The sequence below is a fragment of the Peromyscus californicus genome, unplaced genomic scaffold (genome assembly GCF_007827085.1).
Source record: "Peromyscus californicus insignis strain IS unplaced genomic scaffold, ASM782708v3 Scaffold_19__1_contigs__length_69161282, whole genome shotgun sequence".
NCBI classification, from domain to species: Eukaryota; Metazoa; Chordata; class Mammalia; order Rodentia; family Cricetidae; genus Peromyscus; species Peromyscus californicus.
Genome location: NW_026294491.1, coordinates 6,381,110 through 6,402,411, shown reverse-complemented (window position 1 = coordinate 6,402,411; position 21,302 = coordinate 6,381,110). Strand labels below are relative to the sequence as shown.

At 46.1% G+C, this 21,302-nt stretch overlaps 1 protein-coding gene across 1 annotated transcript in view; it reads right to left on the bottom strand.

Moving 5' to 3' along the window:
• Nucleotides 1-21,009, bottom strand: part of Cmtr1 (cap methyltransferase 1) — a 43,429-nt gene extending 22,420 nt beyond the window's left edge. The window contains exons 1-5 of the mRNA XM_052744479.1: nucleotides 20,874-21,009; nucleotides 18,032-18,166; nucleotides 4,745-4,896; nucleotides 3,201-3,359; nucleotides 912-1,004 (exon numbers count right to left, since the gene is read on the bottom strand). Coding sequence (XP_052600439.1) covers nucleotides 912-1,004; nucleotides 3,201-3,359; nucleotides 4,745-4,896; nucleotides 18,032-18,161 — 534 coding nt within the window. The 5' untranslated portion in view covers nucleotides 18,162-18,166; nucleotides 20,874-21,009. The remainder of the gene's footprint in view (nucleotides 1-911; nucleotides 1,005-3,200; nucleotides 3,360-4,744; nucleotides 4,897-18,031; nucleotides 18,167-20,873) is intronic.
• Nucleotides 21,010-21,302: the final 293 nt, after the last annotated feature.

Here is a 21,302-nt window from a genome sequence, read left to right as displayed (position 1 = left end):
TGGAGGTAGACCGAGCAGAGTTCTCCAGAGAACACTGCTGGACTGCGCTTCATCTTTCCCAGACCCTGTTACCTATCCCTTCACTTGTAAGTTACCCCAGAAAATAAACCTCCCTTTTAACTACGTGGAGTTGCCTTAATATTTCAACCAATACCTAACACTCAAGAAACCAACAAAACCCCAAGAGTTATTGTTTATATGAGTTAGATACAGTTTATTAAAAGAAATCAAAACTGAGATTCTTAAATATTTCTTTACTTACTTCAAAACAATAATATGCTAAATTGTTTTGTTTAAAACAATCTTATTTTCAAAACAAAGTTTAGTAAGTAGTTGTAGTTTCTACTTCTAGAAATTTCTTCAGTGTGTGGCTTGGTAAAAAGAAGGGGGCCCGGTTCCCTACCTGGCTTTTGCATTTCAGTCAGCTGTTACAGTGCGGGCACTGGCCTCTGGAAACCCCCATTAGACAGATGGAGAAAGCCAGAGTGAAAAGAACAAAAACTCGGTGTCGTGAAGGCAGCTTTGGCTCTGGAGTTCCTGAAGTCATCCTACTTCTGGAAACCACACTGGAGTGGTAATCAATCACCTCATTTTCAATTTCCCAGAATGAGATTAAACAAACGCCTTTGCTGACAATGCGTTGTCACTCTGAAGACAGGAATAGTGTCCTTTCCCTACCTGAAAGGGGCCTAGCACTGACTGGACAATGCACTGATGCACAACACGCTATTCCAAGGCATCCCCATGGAGGGCAGAGATGACTGGTGTTTCTAATTTTCAAGTTTCATGCCACATCTCCTGGGGCACATCCCTGTGGCACGGCTTCCACATTTTTCTTAAGCTGTAGTAGGCACACATAGATTCAAAGGAAAGAAAAGGCAGAAACTGGGCACATTCTCATGAAACCCTACCTTTCCCACAACCATCCAGTCACTCATCTCCCGAGAGTCAGGAATTTCAGTAGTACATTCTGGAAACCATGACACCTGCTCACAGGCACTGGGCTACAAACAAAAAAGAGGCAGAGAAGTCAATAAGATAGGCTTAGGATTCTGCCCCAACTCACCAGGGTTTCCCCAAAACAATTCAGAGGTTCTCAGACAGGCCAGGAAGGATCTAAATTGGTGATGCTAAATGCAAGTAATCAGACACGAGAAATGAAAGCTGAAGGACAGCCCCAACTGGTCCACAGAGGGAGTTCCAGGACAGCCAGGGCTACACAGAGAAACCCTGTTGGGGGGAGGGGGGGAGCCTATCTCCTTAAGAGAGATTTTAACAATCAACTTTTACACTTCAAATTTAACAGTGAACTCAAGTCTACCCCACTGAAAGGACCAGAGCCTCTAGGTACTTGTTTCCACACAAATGAGGTCAAGGACGATACTCAAGTGTCTCTAAAGAAAAGCCTACATGTAGCCACAATGATAGCAATTTCCCAGCATTCAGAGCCACACCTGCTTACCTACAGCCACTATGCAGACAGTCAGACAACCATGCCTTTTCCCCTAACCTCAACTCTGTAACACTACTGTCTCAGATTATTAATGTTTTCGGGTACTCTTATTATACCTACTTTAAATCTGTCGAAGAGTAAGGTGAAAATAAACAAAACCTCAACACTATCTATGAATGACAATGAATTTTTTTTGTTTTTTGTTTGTTTGGTTTTTCGAGACAGGGTTTCTCTGTGTAGCTTTGCACCTTTCCTGGAACTCCCTCTGTAGCCCAGGCTGGCCTCGAACTCACAAAGATCCGCCTGCCTCTGCCTCCCGAGTGTTGGGATTAAAGGCGTGCGCCACCACCGCCCGGCATGACAATGAATTTTAAAAGCCTCTTTTTGGCCTGCAGATCTAGCTCAATGGTAAAGCGCTTTCCTGGTATGTGCAAGAACTGGTTTGATTCTCAACCCTGTAAAAAAGTTTCTCTATCTTACAACCAATACAATCAAGTAATAAGCAATTAAGCAGCACAACAGGAGAACTGTACACATGTTCAGAACCTGGATAACAAAACCTGTGAAGATGAATGTCAGAGGCTCATAATGCACCCCGCACTCAAGGGGCACTGGGTGCCCATTTGCCTGTTGAACCCTCCTGGCAGAGAGAGAACTCCCTAGCCTGTGAAGTTTAACAGTCTGCTAGGAGTATTTCACTCAGATATTAGAAGTTCTCTGTATAGCTGAAGTCTTCCTTGTATCATATTCTATCTAACAGTCTCAGTTCTAGAAAGTAACAGAAACAAAGCAATAGCGCTGAATGTTGCCTCAAGTGTCCTTTTCATTCTGTCTTAGTTAGGGTTTCTACTGCTGTGATCAAACACCATGACCAAAAAGCAATTTAGGAAGGAAAGGGTTTATTTCCCTTACACTTCCACATCACAGTCCATCACTGAAGGAAGTCAGAACAGGAACTAGAAACAGGGAAGAAACCGGGAGGTAGGAGCAGAAGCAGAGGCCATAGAGGGGTGCTGCTTACCGGCTTGCTCATTATGGCTTGCTCAGACTACTTTCTTTTTTTGTTTGTTTGTTTCTTTTTTTTTTTTTTTTTTTTTTTTTTTTTTTTTGGTTTTTCGAGACAGGGTTTCTCTTGTGTAGCTTTGCGCCTTTTCCTGGAACTCACTTGGTAGCCCAGGCTGGCCTCGAACTCACAGAAATCCGCCTGGCTCTGCCTCCCGAGTGCTGGGATTAAAGGCGTGCGCCACCACCGCCCGGCTTGTTTGTTTCTTTTGAGACAGGGTTTCTCTGTGTAGCCCTGGCCATCCTGGAACTCCCTCTGTAGACTAGGTTGGCTTCCAACTCACAGAGATCCACCTGCCTCTGCCCCCTGAGTACTGGGATTAAAGGCGTGAACCACCACTGCCCAGCAGTCTGCATTCTTTTGGGGGCTTTTTTATTGTTGTTGTTTTTTTGAGACAGCGTTTCTCTGTGTACTCCTGGCTGTCCTGGAACTCGCTCTGTAGACCAGCAGGCTGGCCTCAAACTCAGAGACTCGCCTGCCTCTGCCTCCTGGGTACTAGGATTAAAAGTGTGTGCCACCACCACCCAGCTCACAGCCTGCATTCTTATAGCACCTGGGACCACCAACCCAGGGGTGGCACCACCCACAGTGAGCTGGACCCTCCCACATCCATCATCTATCAAGAGAGCCACCCATTCAAAAACACCCATAGCTTTTCTGTTTCCTCCACCCTGACCAGTTTACCTCTGGCTCATCCCGCCAATCCACATTCAGCTCCCGATCAAAGCCCTGCAGTGTCAGACCCAAACCACGTCGGCCTTTCTGATTGGAGGTCTCCACGATGTCCTTCCGACCCTGGCTGTATTTACCCAATCCTTCCCCTTCCCTGAAGCCCATCTTGGCCTGAAAAGGGAACAAAGCATAATTAATTCAGTCGACAGACATTTTTTTAGTCCCTATCACAGGTCATACACTGTGAGAAACCCTGAGAAACAGATGAGGGAGGCCTCCAGTTGGCCTTTTAGCCTAATGGTGGAAAGAAGCACAACTAACTCACTGTGGGCCAGCAGCCATCTATTCTACAGGTGAAGTCTAGGGCAGCCTGGTGCTAGATACACAGAGGGGACTACTTAATGACTCTCACTGACATCTGCACAGCTCCCCTTGCAGCTACTTTGTCCCATTAAGTGGAAAGGAAACCCAGGGTAGAGCTGAGAAAGAACCTAGCTTAGGAAACAGCAGCTTCAAGCAGTAGCTTCTACCTTACCCTTTGCCCAGGCGTGTGGGCTTGCAGGAACCTATTCAGTTAAGAGAGTAACTCGGAAGTCGCTTCATATAAAACAGGGGAGGAGGACACTTGAAGGTCCTGGCACAGAAACGCCTTCTTCAATGTTCTGTCTATAAACTTATGCTAAACTCCACAGTTACTAGAAAAAGGTCAGGGACCCAAGTCCCAAATCCCAGATTCTTACCTAATCAAAGACCTTCAGTGCAGAGGTCTAATTGCTCCTGGAAAGTCTACCTTTTGTTTGAAAGCTGCCACTGCCGCTTACGGACTGGGCAGAGCCTGTATAGCAGCCACAGCGCTTTCCCTGGGTCAGAAGCTAAGTCATGAGCTTCCCCACCTTCCACTGACCTAAAGCTCATAAGCTTCAATAGCATCCCGACCTTGCACCTCAGCAATAGCACATCTCATTCTTAAACTAATCCAACAAAATTCAGGAGCCAACCATGACACTGGTAAGGCTGGACAGAAGACAAACGTGGACTTCTCTCAACTGTGTACAGCCACTAGTTTTAATGAGGAAAGTGAGTGGGATTCCCTTGTCCTCTTGCTACCTGGAAGTGCATGTGAAAGCTGAGGAGGACAGACAGGCCTTCTATAGAAAGAGACCATGCTACCTGCATTTATTTTCAGCACCCCAGAATTGAGTCCTTTCTTTTCAGAGTACTCACTAGAGAAAAGCAGCATGGGGCCTCCACTACTGACACACTCATGTCCAGGGAAGCATTCCCATCAGGCATTAGTGAGGCTACTGAACTGTGGTCCAGTTCTGGGCAGGATGGGAGACACTGGCACTTTTCATGGATGATTGCAACATGACAGACAAGTCTACTGAGAGGAGGCTACACTTCTCCACTAAATTTCAGCAGCCAGAAAGTAGAGGAGAAATACTCACAACCTAGCCCGTACCAACTGTGCCCCACCCCAACACCAATACACACTTGCCCTGTTTCTCTCACCCTCCTGGGGCGGCTGTAGAAATCCATTCTAAACAATGACATACCATAAGTTTCTGAGAAACACTATTATACATGGAATAGCGAGAAGATGTTCCCTCCACCAGGGAATCTGCTTTGAAGGCATCTTTGAAACTATCAGAGTCGGGCTGCTTCCCCTCAGTCTCGCTGTCAGATCCACTGAGGCTTGTAGTAGATGCTGAAAAAGAAAGAGAAATGATTAGGTGAGTCCATATCACAAAACTGCCTTCGTATATCCACATCCCACTTACTCAGCTATGTCTAGTATGTGTCCTGCATTGAATGGAGCTCAGGCAATGACCCAGGGTCGAATCTCTACTCTAACCAACTGTATAATCTTGGACAAGTCACCAAAGTTCCTGCTTGGCACAGACCGCATGGCCACTATTGCTGCTTGACAAAGTCCCAGTATTTGGAATTTGGGATCACAATTTTCCAGCACCCTTTTACTTTCCTTATTAATGATTTTCACTATTAAGCCTTTCCTGTGGGCTTCAGTGGAGGATGAGGATGTATACAATGGTGGCCTCTTGAAACAAAATTCTTTGGAAAAAAATTCCCGCCACCATGGAACCATATAGCATGATAACTCTGCCTACTCCCATACAACTTAACACCAAGCTGCTAGAAAATTTAGATAAGTAACATATGCTTAATAAGTAAGGTATATTTTGATAATCAAGATTTATGAATTCTTAAGGTCTACTCAAGTTCACAGTAATATTTGTCTAGCTTCATCTTTGCTTATTTTAAGTTTTAGCTATTTGGATAAACTAAGCCACATTAAAAAAAAAAATCTGGTGTTTTGGTGCCTATCCTAGATCTTGCTCTGTAGACCAGGCTAGCCTCGAACTCAGAGATCGTCCTGGCTCTGCCTCCCGAGTGCTGGGATTAAAGGTGTGTGCACCACCACCAGGCTCAGCCTGCTTTCTTATACAACTAAAGACTATCTGCCAGGGAATGGATGGCACCACCTGGAGTAGACTGGACTCTCCTCCATCAATCATTTATCAAGAAAATGCCCTACAGGTCAATGTGATGGAAGCATTTTCTCAGTTGAGATTCCTTCTTTCCAGATGACCCTAGCTTGTATCAAGTTGACAAAAACTTAGCCAGCACAATTGACACTTGTCAACTCAACACAAAAAGACATCACTACTCAACTATAATCTTTCTTTTCTCATTTGTCCCTAAAATGTCATGTTAATATTAGTATCACAATATAAAACATAATATAACTTTAAAAGTCTCGCAGTCTTAAAAAAAATTCTAACACTTTAAAAGTTCAGTCTCTTAAAAATATCCAAGTCTCGTGTTCAGTTGACATCCCTGGGAAGCCTGCTCTTTTCTGAAGGGAAACGGAGATGGACTGGGAGGAATGGGGGAAGGGTCTTGTAACTGTGGACTCCTGAAAATCAAAATAAGTTACATACTTTTTATTCCAAGATGGAAGAACCAAGGCACAGTCACAAGCAAAACCAAAGTTCAACAATGTAAAAAGTTCGGCTTGATATCTGGGACCCACTACGATCCTCTAGGCTCCAAAGGGCGCGGGACTGTCTCTAACTCTGCCATTCACAGCACATGCAGCTTGTCTCACAGGCTCAGCCCGCGCGCCCCCCCCCCCCACTCCCCAGTTGCTGCTCTCCTTGGTGGTCACTGACACTGTACTGGTGTCTCCAGTGGCCTCTCCTGACCTCTCACAGTGCCAAGCCTCAGCCGCTCTGTGATCCTTTCATGCCTTTAAAACCAGTACCAAGTGAGAGAATCTTACGCAGTATCAAACTCAGAATGAGTCGTAGCCTCAGTCACCTCCTGACCACAGCTTCTGTGTGCTGGCCCTGAGGAAATAACTTCCAGAAGTCTTCACCTCAACAATGCTGGTCTCTTAGTAAGCATACTGATTTCTCAGTTCCAGTTAATCAGCATTAACTGTCGCAGTAAAGCAAAGGTTTTCACGTTGGTGGTACTACAGACCCTCCCTTCTTAATCAGTCACATCTAACTCCAGAATCTTGATCCCAATTTTTCTTTTTATTTCTTTTTTTGTTTTTTTCTAGACAGAGTTTCTCTGTGTAGCTTTGGAGCCTATCCTGGACCTTGCTCTGTAGACCAGGCTGGCCTTGAACTCACAGAGATCCACCTGCCTCTGCCTCCCCAGTGCTGGGATTCTCAGACTTCCCTCTGAAACCGCACAATCCAGGCCTCCATCATCTGCACTGCTCTCAGCAGGATCTTCCAGGTCCCACAACAGCTCAGTAAGCTCTGAGCACTCAATGGCTTTTCCAGCCCCAAGTTCTAAACAACTCCATAATCCTCCCCGAAAAAAACATGGTCAGGTCAGTTACAGCAGTACCCTGTGAGCCTGGTACCAAGCACTGCCTTAGTTAGGGTTTCCAACTGTGAGGAAACACCATGACCAAAAGCAACCTGGGGAGGGCGTTTACGTCATCTTAGAGCTCACTGCCCTTCATGAAGGGCAGGAGTCAGGGCAAGAAACAGAGCAGAGACCACCAGAGCACCCTAGAGAAGAGGAAAGACTTCAAGCTGCTTACTGGCTTGCTCAGCTTGTTTTTATATAACCCAAGATCACCTGCCAGGGTGGCACCGCCCACAGTGGGCTGGGTCCTACCACATCAATCATTAACCAAAAAATCATGTGACCCGGCTTGCCTACAGGCCAATGTGATGGAGGCATTTTCTCAATGGAGGTTCCTACTTTCCAGATAACTCTAGCTTGTGTTAAATTGACAAAAGAAACTAGCCAGCACAAGAGGTTTTGAAACAAATCCACCTGAATCTGGAAACACTCTCAAAAAGTTTGCACAAGAATTTTTAGACATTTCCACTAAAAATGGTACAAACAGCAGTAAACGAGAAGGAGTGCAGAACAGGAAATAAGGGTGGTGATGTCCAATCTGATCCCAAGGTTTAACAAGCTGGGCAATCCCAGCATTCAGGAGACTGAAGCAGGTGGATCTCTGTGTTCAAGCCCAGCCTGGTCTACAGAGTGAGATCCAGGATAGCCAGGGCTACATAGAGAAACCTCGTCATGGAAAAAAACAAAACAACCAACAACAACAAAAAAAGAGGTTGAAGAGTGAGCCGGGTATACTGATGCTCACCTTTGATCCCAGCACTCAGGAGGTAGAGGCAGGCAGATCTCTGAGTTTGAGGCCAGCCTGGTCTACATACAGTTTTCCAGGATAGCCAGGGCTACACAGTAAGAAAACACTAAATAAAAGAAGTTGGATAGTACTCACCAGCGCACACATCTGAATAGTAACTGGTTACCTAAGGAGGTGGGGAGGACAGGGACAGGAGGGATCCTGGAGCTTAGTAGCCAGCTAGCAGCTAGTCAACTGCATTGGTGAGCTCTAGGTTCAGTGAGAGACTGTCTCAGAACAAGGTAGAAAGCAACTGAGGAAGTAACCACCTAGCGTGGATTTATGGTTGGCTGGCGCGCACACACACACACACACACCACACATCCCTCCACACACACACACACATACCCTACACACACACTCCACACACACCCCACACACACATACCCTCCATACACACACACACACACCTCCACACACACCCCCCCCAACACACACACACACACACTCTTAGTGTAACTAACACTAGGAGTTTCTTGCAAGGATCCAAGAAAACCTAAGAACACTTGCTGTATTCATTGAAACAGATCACCAAGACTGTCAAAAAATAACAGAAGGTAGAGTTGAGGCCCACTCCACAAGAGGAATTCACATCTGGTACTCTAACCCAATCAAATTCCATGGCTGGGGAGGTCACAAGCCCTGGTGGGGAGGTTGCTACTGGCCCGCCACAGGGATGAGAGGTGTCTTCTAACTGTTCACCCACAGAGCAGAGCTGCTGTCACTTTGGTCAGAGCAGCCTTTCTGTAGTGCTCACTGGTAACCGCAGAGGCCCAGAACTAGTCAAAGTGCTAGAAATACAGGACTCTTTAGCCATGGGCTAGACACACGGCCCAGCAGTTGAGAGCATGCACTGCTCTTCCAGAGGACCGGAATTAGGTTCCCAGCACCCACAAAGAGCAGCTCACCATTTCCTGTAAGTCCAGCTCCAAGGGATCCAACACTCTCTTCTAGACTCAGAGGGAGCCTGCACATACCCACACAGAAAATTATTTCTTAATCTTTTAAAATAATTTAAGCCAGGTGGTGGCGGCGCACACCTTTAATCCCAGCGCTTGGGAGGCAGAGCCAGGCGCATCTCTGTGAGTTCAAGGCCAGCCTGGTCTACAGAACGAGATCCAGGACAGGCACCAAAGCTACACAGAGAAACCCTGTCTTGAAAAACCAATTATTATTATTATTATTATTATTATTTAAATGTTCAGCAAAAATGGGAAAGCTCTGTCATTCCTTCCAAGGCTCAGAGCATATCCTGGAAGAAGGGGCAGAAAGAATACAAAAGCCAGAAGAAGGAGGGAGAAGCGTGGAGCACTGACTACAGGGTTGCTGGACTCTTGAACTCACAGCAGTGATGACCTGCACTAGATTGGGTCCATCAACATCTGTCATAAGAGGTAGGGTTGTTCATGGTTGATGGGGGAGGGAGAGACATTTCTTTAGTGGTGTGGCCACTGGTAAGGTGCCCGCCCGTGATTCCTGTAAACAAACCCTCATCCATGAGCCTGTAGTCAATCCTAAAGAAACACAATGGGGGTGTCTGTTTGTCTGTCTTTGTCACTGAGTCTCTCCATTAAAGTAGAAGGGGGTTAGTGGGGAACAGATGAAGTGGCAAGGGGAATAAGAGAGTCATAGGGGTGAATGTGTGAACATGATAAAAATGCATCATCTACATGTATAAAACTACTGTAACAAAATTTATTGTTATGTAAAAATACATGCTTTTAAGAAAAAAAGCATTGGAGAGATGGCTCAGTGGTTAAGAGCTCTTGCAGAAGACCCAGATTCAGTTCCCAACACCACATGGCAGCTCACAACCATCTGTAACTCCTGTTCCAGGAGGTCTAACACCCTCTTCTGACCTCCATGGACATCATGCACAGACATGGTACACATACATACATGTAGGCAAAACACTCATACACATAAAATCAATCTTTTTTAAAATTTAAATAATAACCACTGGGGGATGTAACTCTGTGGTGGAGTGCTTAACCAGCATACATGATGTCCAAGGTTCAAGCCCTGATAGCAGAAAAAACAATAACAGGCAGATCAGAACCATATGTATTAGTACAGCATCCTGACTCTTAGGTAGGAAGAGGAAAATGTAATTACATATTTTTATTTCTTGCACTGGCACTGTAACTAGGCTTTGAAAGCAAAGATACATAAAACCAATGCAACTGACTATCCTGAAAGTGACTATGCACACACACAGGGACCGGGGCCTGCAAACAGAATACCAAAGTGACGGTGTGGAAAACCAAGGTGGTGAAACCTCATTTACAGTTTCCAGATTTATGACTTCCTATCCCAAAGAGCAAAATGAAATAGTTTGAGGTTATTTTTTTTTTAAGATTTCTATCTTTAAATCATGTGCGTATGTGTGAGTGTATGTGCACATGTGAGTGCAGGTGCTCTCAGAGTCCAGAAGAGGTGTCTGATTCCCAGGAGCAATAGACAGTCTTTGTGAGCCACCTGACATGGGTGTAGGAACTCAACTCAAGTCCTCTCCAAGAACAGTATGGGCTTTTAACCACTGAGCAATCTCTCCAGCCCTTATCTTCTTATACTTTCTAAAAGTATAAGAACCACACAAATATATATTACTTAGTAAAATATAAAATGTTTTTAAACTAGGTTAGCAGTGTGGTACAATACCCTTGAGGAAAAACAAAGACTGATGAGAAAAGAAACTGGCCAGATCGAGGCAGGGTGGCACATGATCCCAATGCCCTGGACGAAAAGGCAGGAATATCTCCAAGCTGAGCCTAGGCTGCATATGGAGGAGGAGGGACTGACGCTGTGGGAAGTCCAAAGAGGAGCGGAAGACCCTGTAACAGCTCTGTATGGAGCCTGGGTGGCAGACTGTTGTTCAAACTACAATTAAAGCATATATCATGATTCTAAAGTTTATCAGTACCAACCTCACCCCTTTGCGGCAAGACACACACCTGCATTTCCCACCATACCTACCTGGTTCTGCTGTCCTCTGGGTCCAATGCATGAGTCACCCCACCATCAGCCAAGCCCTCACTGTGCCCAGTTAAAGCCAGCTATTAGCTCCATGCTATCCCCAAGGACAGGATTACTCACAGAGAATAGGAACTTCGACACAGCTGACTTTGTATCTCAAACACTCAGGGTGAAGCTTCTCATTTAGTAGAAATGATTTAAATCAGCCAGCTGTCATCTTTTCTGATGACCTACTGAGTATATGGCTCAAGTTATTTCCTGGTACAAGAAGTGCCTCAAAAGTTCAGGCCTCAAAAGTTCAGGCCTCAAAAGATAAGGACAGAATACACCATACCATAAACACGGCCTTCCTCAAACCATGATGGAGTCCAATTTCACCACCAGAAGCTGACATGCGGTGGATACAGTCGAGGCCAGTGAGACGGCTCAGCAGGTGAACGTGTTTGCTGTCAAGCCTGAAGACCTGAGCTCCATCACTGAAACCCCAGTGGAAGGAGAGAGCCAGCTCCCACCAACTGTCCTTTGACCTCCACCCACTAAACCCAAGTAATAAATAAATGTAAAAAATGAATAATTCTAAAGAAATTAAAAACTAGAGGAAACAAGACATTAGAGCTCAGAATGCTGATATTGTTAACTAAAGCAGACAACTAGGTCTATTGATACAGCCCAGGGGTAGAGCACTGCCTACCTTACAAAAGGCCCTGGATTGGATCCTCAATGCCTATTGAATAAGGGGGAAAAAGCCCATTGCTTGTCTTTTTTTTTTTTTTGAGACAGGGTTTCTCCGTGTAGTTTGGTGCCTTTCCTGGATCTCACTCTGTAGAGGCTGGCCTCGAACTCACAGAGATCTGCCTGGCTCTACCTCCCGAGTGCTGGGATTAAAGGCATGTGCCACCACTACCTGGCCCCATTGCTTGTCTTGATCAGACAACTCCTTTGGTTCAGAACCTGTTCTTGAGCGGTCCATGCTAAGTAAAATAGGGCACTCTCTATGAAAAAATAACAACTGTCAAAAGACTTTGAAATTTAACAGATAAATGTGCATTTTCAAGAATATAACATTTTGCCAAAGAAAGAAAAGTCCAGTAAATGTGTGGACTAAAAAAACACTCAAAATATACTCAAAACGGTGTCTAAACCAATCAGACAGCAAGAAGGACTTTTAGTTTAAGAGTCATGAAATCTGCCCCTTCCTATTAAGATGGCTGCCCAATTTTCTTAGTAAGTATCTCGCTTATATCCACCAATGCAGCACACGTCACAGTGGCAGAGTGCTAATCAGAAGGAGAGAGCAGAACATTAACAATAAGTAACCATGGAAACTGAGAGGTGAGAAAACATTTGTTTTCTGTTTTGTACTTTCCTGAGAAAACTGGGGCGGTGGCGGGGCACCATGCAGCTATAAAGAATTACTATTCAAAGCTTTGAGAAGAGATTGGTTCATTTCCAGCAGCAGCTCGGAGAGGCAAGGCCTCCTGAGTGGCTCCAGACACTCCCCAGGCTGTAGTCTACCATCTCCCACATGGATCAGAGAGAGCTCTGCAGCAGAGTCCATGTGCTAAGGAACGGCGCTCCAAGGTGCAGAGTCTCTCAGCTGCCTCCCTTCCTTTAGCCTGCACTGCTCAGTAGTGAAAGGGCGGGGCGGAGAATGTGCCCTGATGGCATCTGAGGGAAGTCAGTGACACAGGCTTAGTTAGAAGCTGCAATGTTGGAGCAGTCCTGTTCCTTTTACGAGCCTTGTAGACATGCGCAGGCCTACCTGAAAACACCAGAAGCCTCTATGAAAGCCTGTGTCTTTCTGAAAGGGGATTGTGCTTGCTCCAGCTCTAGGGAGTCAGGGGGCTGTTAGACTGGAGAGTGGTGTGGCACATATCCCACGGCCAGACATTGAGGGTTCTCGCCACCTTAGCTCTCTGAGAGAAAGTCATGTTTCCTTTCTCTTTAGGACTTCTTATGACTTTTTTGGGCAAAAAAAAATGATGGAAAGTCAAGTTTGGGTGGGAAACTCACTAGGCAAATCAGTGCTGGACTAGGTACAGAGATCCAGCACCAGATTCTGGCAAAGACCTTTGCACTCCAGCCTTCCTCCCAAGCGTCTAACTACTGCACAGACACCAGACTTCGCAGACTTTTAGAGTGAGGGCAGTGGCAGCTGAAAATACCACAATTCCTTGAGAGACCAAGAGGTGAACATGAAAAGGCTAACCAGCCTTCTTTCTTTCTCTCTTATTCACACGCATAAAGTCCGTTCTTAGCCTGACATGACTAAGAGAATGTTTCAGAGATTGCTCCCAATGTCCAAAGACTGCGGTAGCCACTACTTATTTTTGTCCCCTGGGCTTTTGGGCCACTCTTCAGATGAAACAGAGAACTGTCATGTCTGCAGTAGAACTGAAGGGGAGGTCTTACTTCCTAAGACCAGTAAGAATTTAGCAAACACTGAGCAGAGAATTTAGTAATGAGGATATACATTAACAGGACTAATAAGATTAGTCTATTAAAATCATTAGTTTCACTAAGAACTTGCCAAAGCTAAGTGATGTCCCTATTTACCTCCCCAGAAGTGTCCCTCTTAAGATCTACCAGAAAGCCCAAAGAAAACATTAGGATTTTCACTCAGGATTTCTTCCCTCCCTGATAGAAATCATGACTAAGGCATTCTGAAGAAGACAGACTTTATAAAAGAACAGGCTTCCCAGATGTTGACAAAACTGCGCACACGGCGATAGAACAGCAGGATGAGTGTGCCAAGGTTAAAACTGAAAGTGATAACGCAAGGAGAGGCAGCTCCAGCCAGTCCTGGCCAAGGGGAGGAGCACACAGATACAGAGTAAATTATGAATTTTAATAAACACTACATCCTGTCTAACAAGTGCTGGGGAACACACTCATTCTTGCTTAAAGATGCCATTTCCCTTCATGCCAAACAAACAGTAACTCATTAGAGCAGTTGGAACAGATACTGATAAAGGGAGTCTTCGACTAAGGTCATGGATCTGGACTGACAGGAACTCGATAGTGCTTCAGGGCAACAGCCGATTATTGAGAGGAGAGTTAAACCTGGTGGGGGACAGGTGCACTTAATGTGGCGCTGGATGGCTTGCAACTTCCAAACCAACCTGCTACAAGAGGACCACGAGCCTCAGTCAATGCACAGCTAAAGAGAAATGGACGTTTTCTTAGGCTCTAGACCAATTTTCCTGTAAGAAGTAACTAAAAAGAACAAAATGCCCTCAACTACCTCTCCTTACTTTACGAAGGTTATTTGACTCCGAGTTTCTAAGAGTTTATTTACACTTGAAAATGTTTTTCAACTCCTCTCAGAACACCTGGAAGAGAATGATACCAAGATGCTCATGACAATATCCCTTTCTTCTTTTCTCTGGCTAAATGTCAAGCTGCTGAGCTGGCAATGTATCCACCTGTGACTAATGTAAAACAAACAAACAAACAAATTCAACAGATCTGCTAATGAATCATCACGTCAATCAGCAAAGGAAGAAAACACAAGGTCCAGACAGGCATAGTCAGCACTATTTTTCTGTTTTCTGATTGTCCCCAAAGGGCATTTCTCAATCATCTGGCTCAACTGTATGTGGAGGCAGAGGACCCTGAGCAAATGGAAACATCCCTGCTGTAATTCAACAGCCTGAGGAGAAGAGCTGCATGTGCAACTCAGGAGACAGCAAACTCGTCAGAGCACGGCCCAGAAGATGCCTAAGAGAGGCTGATACAGAACACAGTCCGAAATACGGAGGAGGGATGGGCAAAGTTTAAGATTCTTAGAAAGATGACACCGTGACCTTTTCTCAATCCTCTCCAGTAATGATATGACAAGCATTTGCTCCATTGCCAGGCATGGAAGAGGGAGCAGGAACCGCTGAGAAGTCAGTTTCTGGGTCACTGTGAGGCTACTCTCTTCCTACAGTAAGTTAACCTGGAAATATGTAGCTATGTTGGTTTGCCTCTGCCTTCCTTCTGCCTTGTTTTCTGCAACTGAAAGAAACCCAGACACATGAGACTGACCAGCTCCAAATCTGCACTCTATACACACAACAGCAATAGTCCATCCTGAGTCATGAAGCTACTTCCAGAAAAGGTTAAAGCTATTTTGTAAAATTAAGGGAGTATGCCAGGCCGGTAATCACACTTCACAGACACATTTTTAAAGTTTAAAATGTCAATCAGACTAGTTTCCTTAAAGGAGCCTCAACTTTAGATGCTCACCATCTTCACCTGGGAGCTGTCCTCTCACCTTTTCAAAGCTGTTACTTGAGAGGAAAAGTCCAAAGATCCACTTAGCACTAGATACTTACTCCCCAGGCATGCTCTCACCTTGTCCCTTCTAATGAAATGGCCGTCCCCTATTAGGACTGAATCTAACAGGGTCAGTGGGGTTTTTTTTTCCCCCTAGGGGCCAGTTTGCTAAGACCTCTGCCCCATATTACCCCATCATCCTATGCTGATTCATGTCTGGCTTCAATCAGACCCTCAGGAAGTATGTCCAGTCTGGTAGGCAATCAGGGACCTACCCAGCCACAAGCAGGAACTGTTCTTGCTATTTTCAGTCAGACAGACCCCTGACACAGCAACCACACTTGCTGACCAGGTGTCACGAGCCAATCATAATGATTCCTGTACCAATAAGAATCTATACCCAGGGCTGGAGAGATGGCTCAGAGGTTAAGAGCACTTGGCTATTCTTCCAGAGGTCCTGAGTTCAATTCTCAGCAACCACATGGTGGCTTACAACCATCTACAATGAGATCTGGTGCCCTCTTCTGGCCTGCAGGCTGAACACTTGCTGTATACATAATAAATAAATAAATCTAAAAAAAAAAAAGAATCTATACCCAGTTACTTCAAAGTACACTTAACCACTGCTGGAATTCCCCTAATCCTATTTTAAAAGGAGCCTTCGAGCTTCTCTTGGGAGGTGGGGGTGGGGGTGGGGTTGTCATTTGCCACTTTGTCAGATGGTTTGACCCCAGCATGCTGGAATTTTTCTAATAAATGCTCTTGCTGATTGCATATGTGACTGGTGGTCTTTTATGGGCCTTCCTATGGACCCTAACAATAGTTCTCTCCATACCCAAGGGGACCTGGCATACATGACCATGCTCAACCACTGAGTCTTTGAAAGCAGCCATACCTCCACATGCAAGGTCATCAGAGTCTCTCTCCAGCCTAAATCACACTTGTACCAAAGCTACATTAGGCTCACCACCTGTCAAGCTTTTCTCTGGGCAGAGTCACTGGAACAGCTAATGAGTAACTGTCCTTCCATGAGCCTACCACTAGTAAATAAACTAACACCCACAAAGGAAGCATCACATCCTTTTAGTCATCAATCTGTTACAAAGTTTCACTCCAGTTTATTAGTGATCACACAGAGTATGCAAAATGCAAGTCTGCTGTGTACTGGGTTGAATATAGAGTCTTCCTTCAAAATCCTGTCACTTATAAACTGAGACGCAATTTTATTTGGAAATAGGGTCTTTGCAGATATAATCAAGTTAAAATAAGATAACACTAAAGTGGCATAAGTCCTAAACCAATGACTGCCATCGTCCTAATAGGGAAATGTGGACACAGACACAGGAAGGCAGAGGCAGAAACTAGACACACTACCACTAGAACCATACAGTACCAAGGACTGTCAGTGAGCCACCAGACATCACAGAAGTAAGGAGGGGGGTATCTTCCCAAGAGCCTTCATAGGGAGCAAGCAGCCCTACTGACAACCTGGTTGAGACTGCTAGTTTCCCAAAGTGTGAGACATCAGAGTTCTGCCGTAAGCAGTACAGCATACTGGAGTTTGCTAGAGCAGCACTCAGAAATGAATGGAAGCAGAGTATAGTGGCACACACCTTTAATCCCAGCACTTAGGAGGCAGATGTAGCTAGAGTTTTCCTGCCTGGCCCACAGTCAGGACAAATCTCTCTCACCTGCCAGTCCCACAGCCTCTCAGACCCGACCAAGTAAACACAGAGACTTATATTGGTTACAAACTGTATGGCCGTGGCAGGCTTCTTGCTAACTGTTCTTACAGCTTAAATTAATCCATTTCTATTAATCTATATCTTGCCACATGGCTTGTGGCTTACCGGCATCTTTACATGCTGTTTCTCATCATGGCAGCTGGCAGTGTCTCTCTGACTCAGCCTTCCACTTCCCAGCTTTATTCTCCTCCTTGTCCCGCCTACACTTCCTGCCTAGCCAATGGCCAATCAGTGTTTTATTTATTGACTAATCAGTAACACATTTGCCATACAGAACATCCCACAGCAGGCAGAGGCAGGCAGATCTCCATGAGTTTGAGGCCAGCTTAGTCTACAGAGCTAGTTCCAGCCAGAGTTACATAGTGAGACCTATCATTAAAAAAAAAATGAGAGAGGAAAAAGGAAAAAAAGAAATGAATAGAGCTGGTTTGTACTTCTAATTGCCTGGTATATGAAGTGAAATCAGGCACTGTGAATGTCTACAATGTTAAAATTACCGGCAAAGCAAAGTATCTTTCAACCAGACCAACCAAATCGTTGAGCTGAATATAAACAGCAATCAAGAGTAATGCTCCACCACAGCTGGGTATTTCTAATTACAACTTCAGGAACTGAGAAAACTATGCAAGGACCAGAGTCAGATGGGCAGCTGCACCCCACATCTACAAAGGAGCCCCAAAATTATTAATAGCTATTAAAACCACAGCACTCAATGTTACCACTTCTTCTACCTGACTTAAGGCAGTAAGAATGTCACCTGCGCCAGGCGGCGGTGGTGGCACACGCCTTTAATCCCAGCACTTGGGAAGCAGAGCCAGGTGGATCTCTGAGTTCGAGGCCAGCCTGGTCTACAGAGCGAGATCCAGGACAGGCCCAAAGCTACACACAGAAACCCTATCTCAAAAAAACCAAAAATAATGTCACCTGCTAAAGGACCAGGAACAGAACTAAGGCACTTCTGGACACGCCCACACATCTCTTTAAATTTAAAAAGTTTCCTTACTCTCAGTAGAATAGTAGCAGAAGGAAGTCTATACAGTTACCATATTTCTGTCAGATTTGCTTATTTTGCCCAAGGGGCAGTGAACTATATTCTGCTCAATCTAAGCACTAAGGATTCAAACAACCAGATGGCCAGTGGCCTCAGATCACACAGGCCAGCATACCTTTTGCTGCATGATTGACAGAGGAGAGAGGTTCATCATCAGACGTGGAGCTGAGGTGCCGGGCAAATTCCCCAATTCGCTTCTGTTTCTTGAGGGGGGCAGTGCATTCTGGGTCAGTTCTCCTCTTCATTGTTACTACAACCATAAATCCCATCAGTCAGCTCTTGGGTTAGAACTACTGGGAATGAAGCAAGAACCCCAAAGTATCAACAACCATCAGCTGGATGTGATTTGGCCACTCCAACCACCTCCCAGGGCCAGCACTTGAACAGCCTCTTCCTCCAAGTAAGGTCTAGGAAGAAGGCTATCCAAGCTCTGGTTTTCAATAACGATGGCAGGTTTTACTAGGAAACAAGATGATCTCAGACTTAGAGACCCCAGGGGCCATTAGTGTCAGATACCAAAAAGTTAGATTAATTCAACAAGACACAGGAGGAAAAAAAGCCTTTGAGTACTTGCTATTTCTACACTTTTGAGACAATAGTGGCTATTCATGACAATGTGTACTGGAAACAAATTATGAAACCTACTAAGTAATAGCCTCCAGTATTTCCAAGGACCACCACAGAATAATCTTTTTCATCATTTTTACCAGAGCAATTCAGATATTATATGACAGAAATGCTGGGATTTGGTTTAATGTAACGTTTTGAAATATGAAAGTACTAGTGTGAAGCATGTTAGCACTAGTTGGGTTACAACCAAGAGTGGGAAAGACCCTGGGACAACAGGCAGTTGTAGTACTGGGACACAAAGACATGAATTTTTTTCCTTTTTAAAAATTTTTATTTTTTGACATTAATTTTAAGACTCAGAATAAATAAAGTTAATTAAAAGAGCTAAAAAAAAAAAAAAAAAAAAAAGACTAGGAATACACCTCCAGAATAAGGAATGGAGTGCTGGATGTGGCTGGTGTATGCCTGTGTCTCAGCACTCCGGAGTCTGAGTTTGAGACAAACCTGAGTTTGAGAGAACTTGAGCAAAACACCAAGGGCTTGAGGATGTAGCCCACCAAGGGAGCCCTGCCCTGCATGTTCAAGGCCCTGGGTTCCAGCCCAGCCCCGAAAGGGGAACAATAAAAGAACATGAAGCTGCAAGCAGTCAGTACAATGATGGCCATGAACAGGTACACGAGAAGACAGCATAAAGTTTAAAAAGAAAAAAATGGATGGGGAACTGGAGACCTGGCTCCACAGTTAAGAGTGTGTACAGGTCCTGAATTCAATTCCCAGCACTCACACTGGACAGCTCACAACTGCCTATAACTCTAGCTCTGGGGAAGCAGACACCTCTGACCTCTGCAGGTACCCTCACGCACATACACACAATTTAAAATAGTAAAAATAATTTTGTTAGTCAGGCAGTGGTGGCCAATGCCTTTAATCCCAGCACTTGGGAGGTAGATAATTTATTATTATTATTATTATTATTATTATTATTATTATTATTATTATTATGTTTTTGTTTTTCGAGACAGGGTTTCTCTGTATAGCTTTGGGGTCTGTCCTGGAACTCACTCTGTAGCCCAGGCTGGCCTCAAACTCAGAGATCTGCCTGCCTCAGCCTCCCGAGTGCTGGGATTAAAGGCATGCGCCACTACCTCTGGCTCAGTAAAAATAATTTTTACAAAAATGGATGGAATGAAATAATTACGAGATCTTCAGGAAAAGCAGTGTATTCACAAACAGAACTCAGAAAAGATTTAAATAAAGTTCGAGGTATACTGACATCTTTGGGGAATGAGGACGCAGGGATACAAGAATGGACGTCTATGGCATGTTGTCAGGCACATGGTTTTTTAAAGATCACGCTTTCACTGTGAACTGACTACTCAGTATTGTCATATAAAAATTAGAGCCAGTTCAACGTGTTTCAAAACATTTGCTGGAGGGCAAAAGAAAAAAAAAAAAAAGAATGGCTTTCTAGCACCAGCAGCCGAAGCAAGAAAGTCGTGGAATTTGAAGAGGATTAGTGATCTTTCCCTCCGAAACCTAGCAAAATCCTGGATCACGTTTCGGTGCCCAAGGCTGAACCGGTGGACACTCATCCCTTTCTCGGGAGGCGGTTTCGTAAGTGACACAGGCGGCGCCGATCAGAGGAGACTGAAGGAACCGAAAGCAAGGCCTCCGGAGCCGCATTTCACCTGACATCACAGACCGCCCGAAAAGGCCCACAGGTGAGCCGCTGGAGAGCGCCTCACAGCCTTCCCTGGCCACGGCACGCCAAAGGGGGCTCTTTTCAACTCATCGGCCATGCTGGGGGGAGACTGGGGGCACCGAGAACTCGGTGTGGGACGCGCTGGGGGCCGGTGCGAGAGAAGGGACCAGCCCTGTGTGGAAGGAAGGCAAGGCGGCAGATACGAATGTCTCCTCCACCACGGCGCCTTCGACGGGGACCTCGCAGGAAATCCAAAGCAATCCTCCCCTTTTCCCCGCCAGGGGGAGGCCACAGAGCTATGGAGTGACCTACAAAGGCAGCCGCGCAGGGACCCGGCACGTCTAAAGTGCGCGGCCCCGAGGCCTGCTCGCCACCCGCCGCGGGCTTCCAATGCCCTCGGCAGCCTTCGCGCCCGGGCCTGGGTTTCGCACTGCCCGCCCCGGATGCGGAGGGGAGAGACGGGAACGCCATCTCCCCCGGCCGGGCTTCTCGTTAGGGGACGTCAGGTGTGAGACTGTGTGCGCGGCGGCGGCGGCGGCGGCGGGAGGGGTGCTGGGGAGAAGAGGGCCAGGAGCGGAGAGAGAAGCTACCAGAAGGCGGGCAGAGTCGCCGCCGCCACAAGGGAAGGATGCTGTGCCCGCGCGCCCGCCCGCTCGCTCCCCCCGGGCCGCGCGCCGGCACTCACGCTGAGGGGATGGGGCGAGCTGCCGGCGAGCGGAGACGAGGGGGTCAGGCCGCCACTGTCGCCCGAGCCTGGCCCTGCAACCTCCTCCTCCTCCTCCTCCTCCTCCTCCCTCACTTTCGTTTCCTCCCAGGGCCGGCCAGCTGCGCGGTCGCGCTCGGATCCCGCCCCGCGGGCGGCGCCGCTTGATTACGTCACGGGCCCGCCAGCCCCGCCCCCGCCGGGTTCAGGCTTGGGCCCTGGGAAAAGCCCAGGTCAGGCCGCGCTCGGGGGCCCGAGGCGCCTGCGCGGAAAGGCGGACCCGGAAAGGAAGGAGAGGACCCCAGCGTCTTCTCCTGCTCTCTAGGGAAGAGAAATCAATCCTTCACCTCAGTTTGCTTCATCTTGCTATGGGGTACCTGAGGAGAAAAACTCCCAAGGTGTCTGGATAAA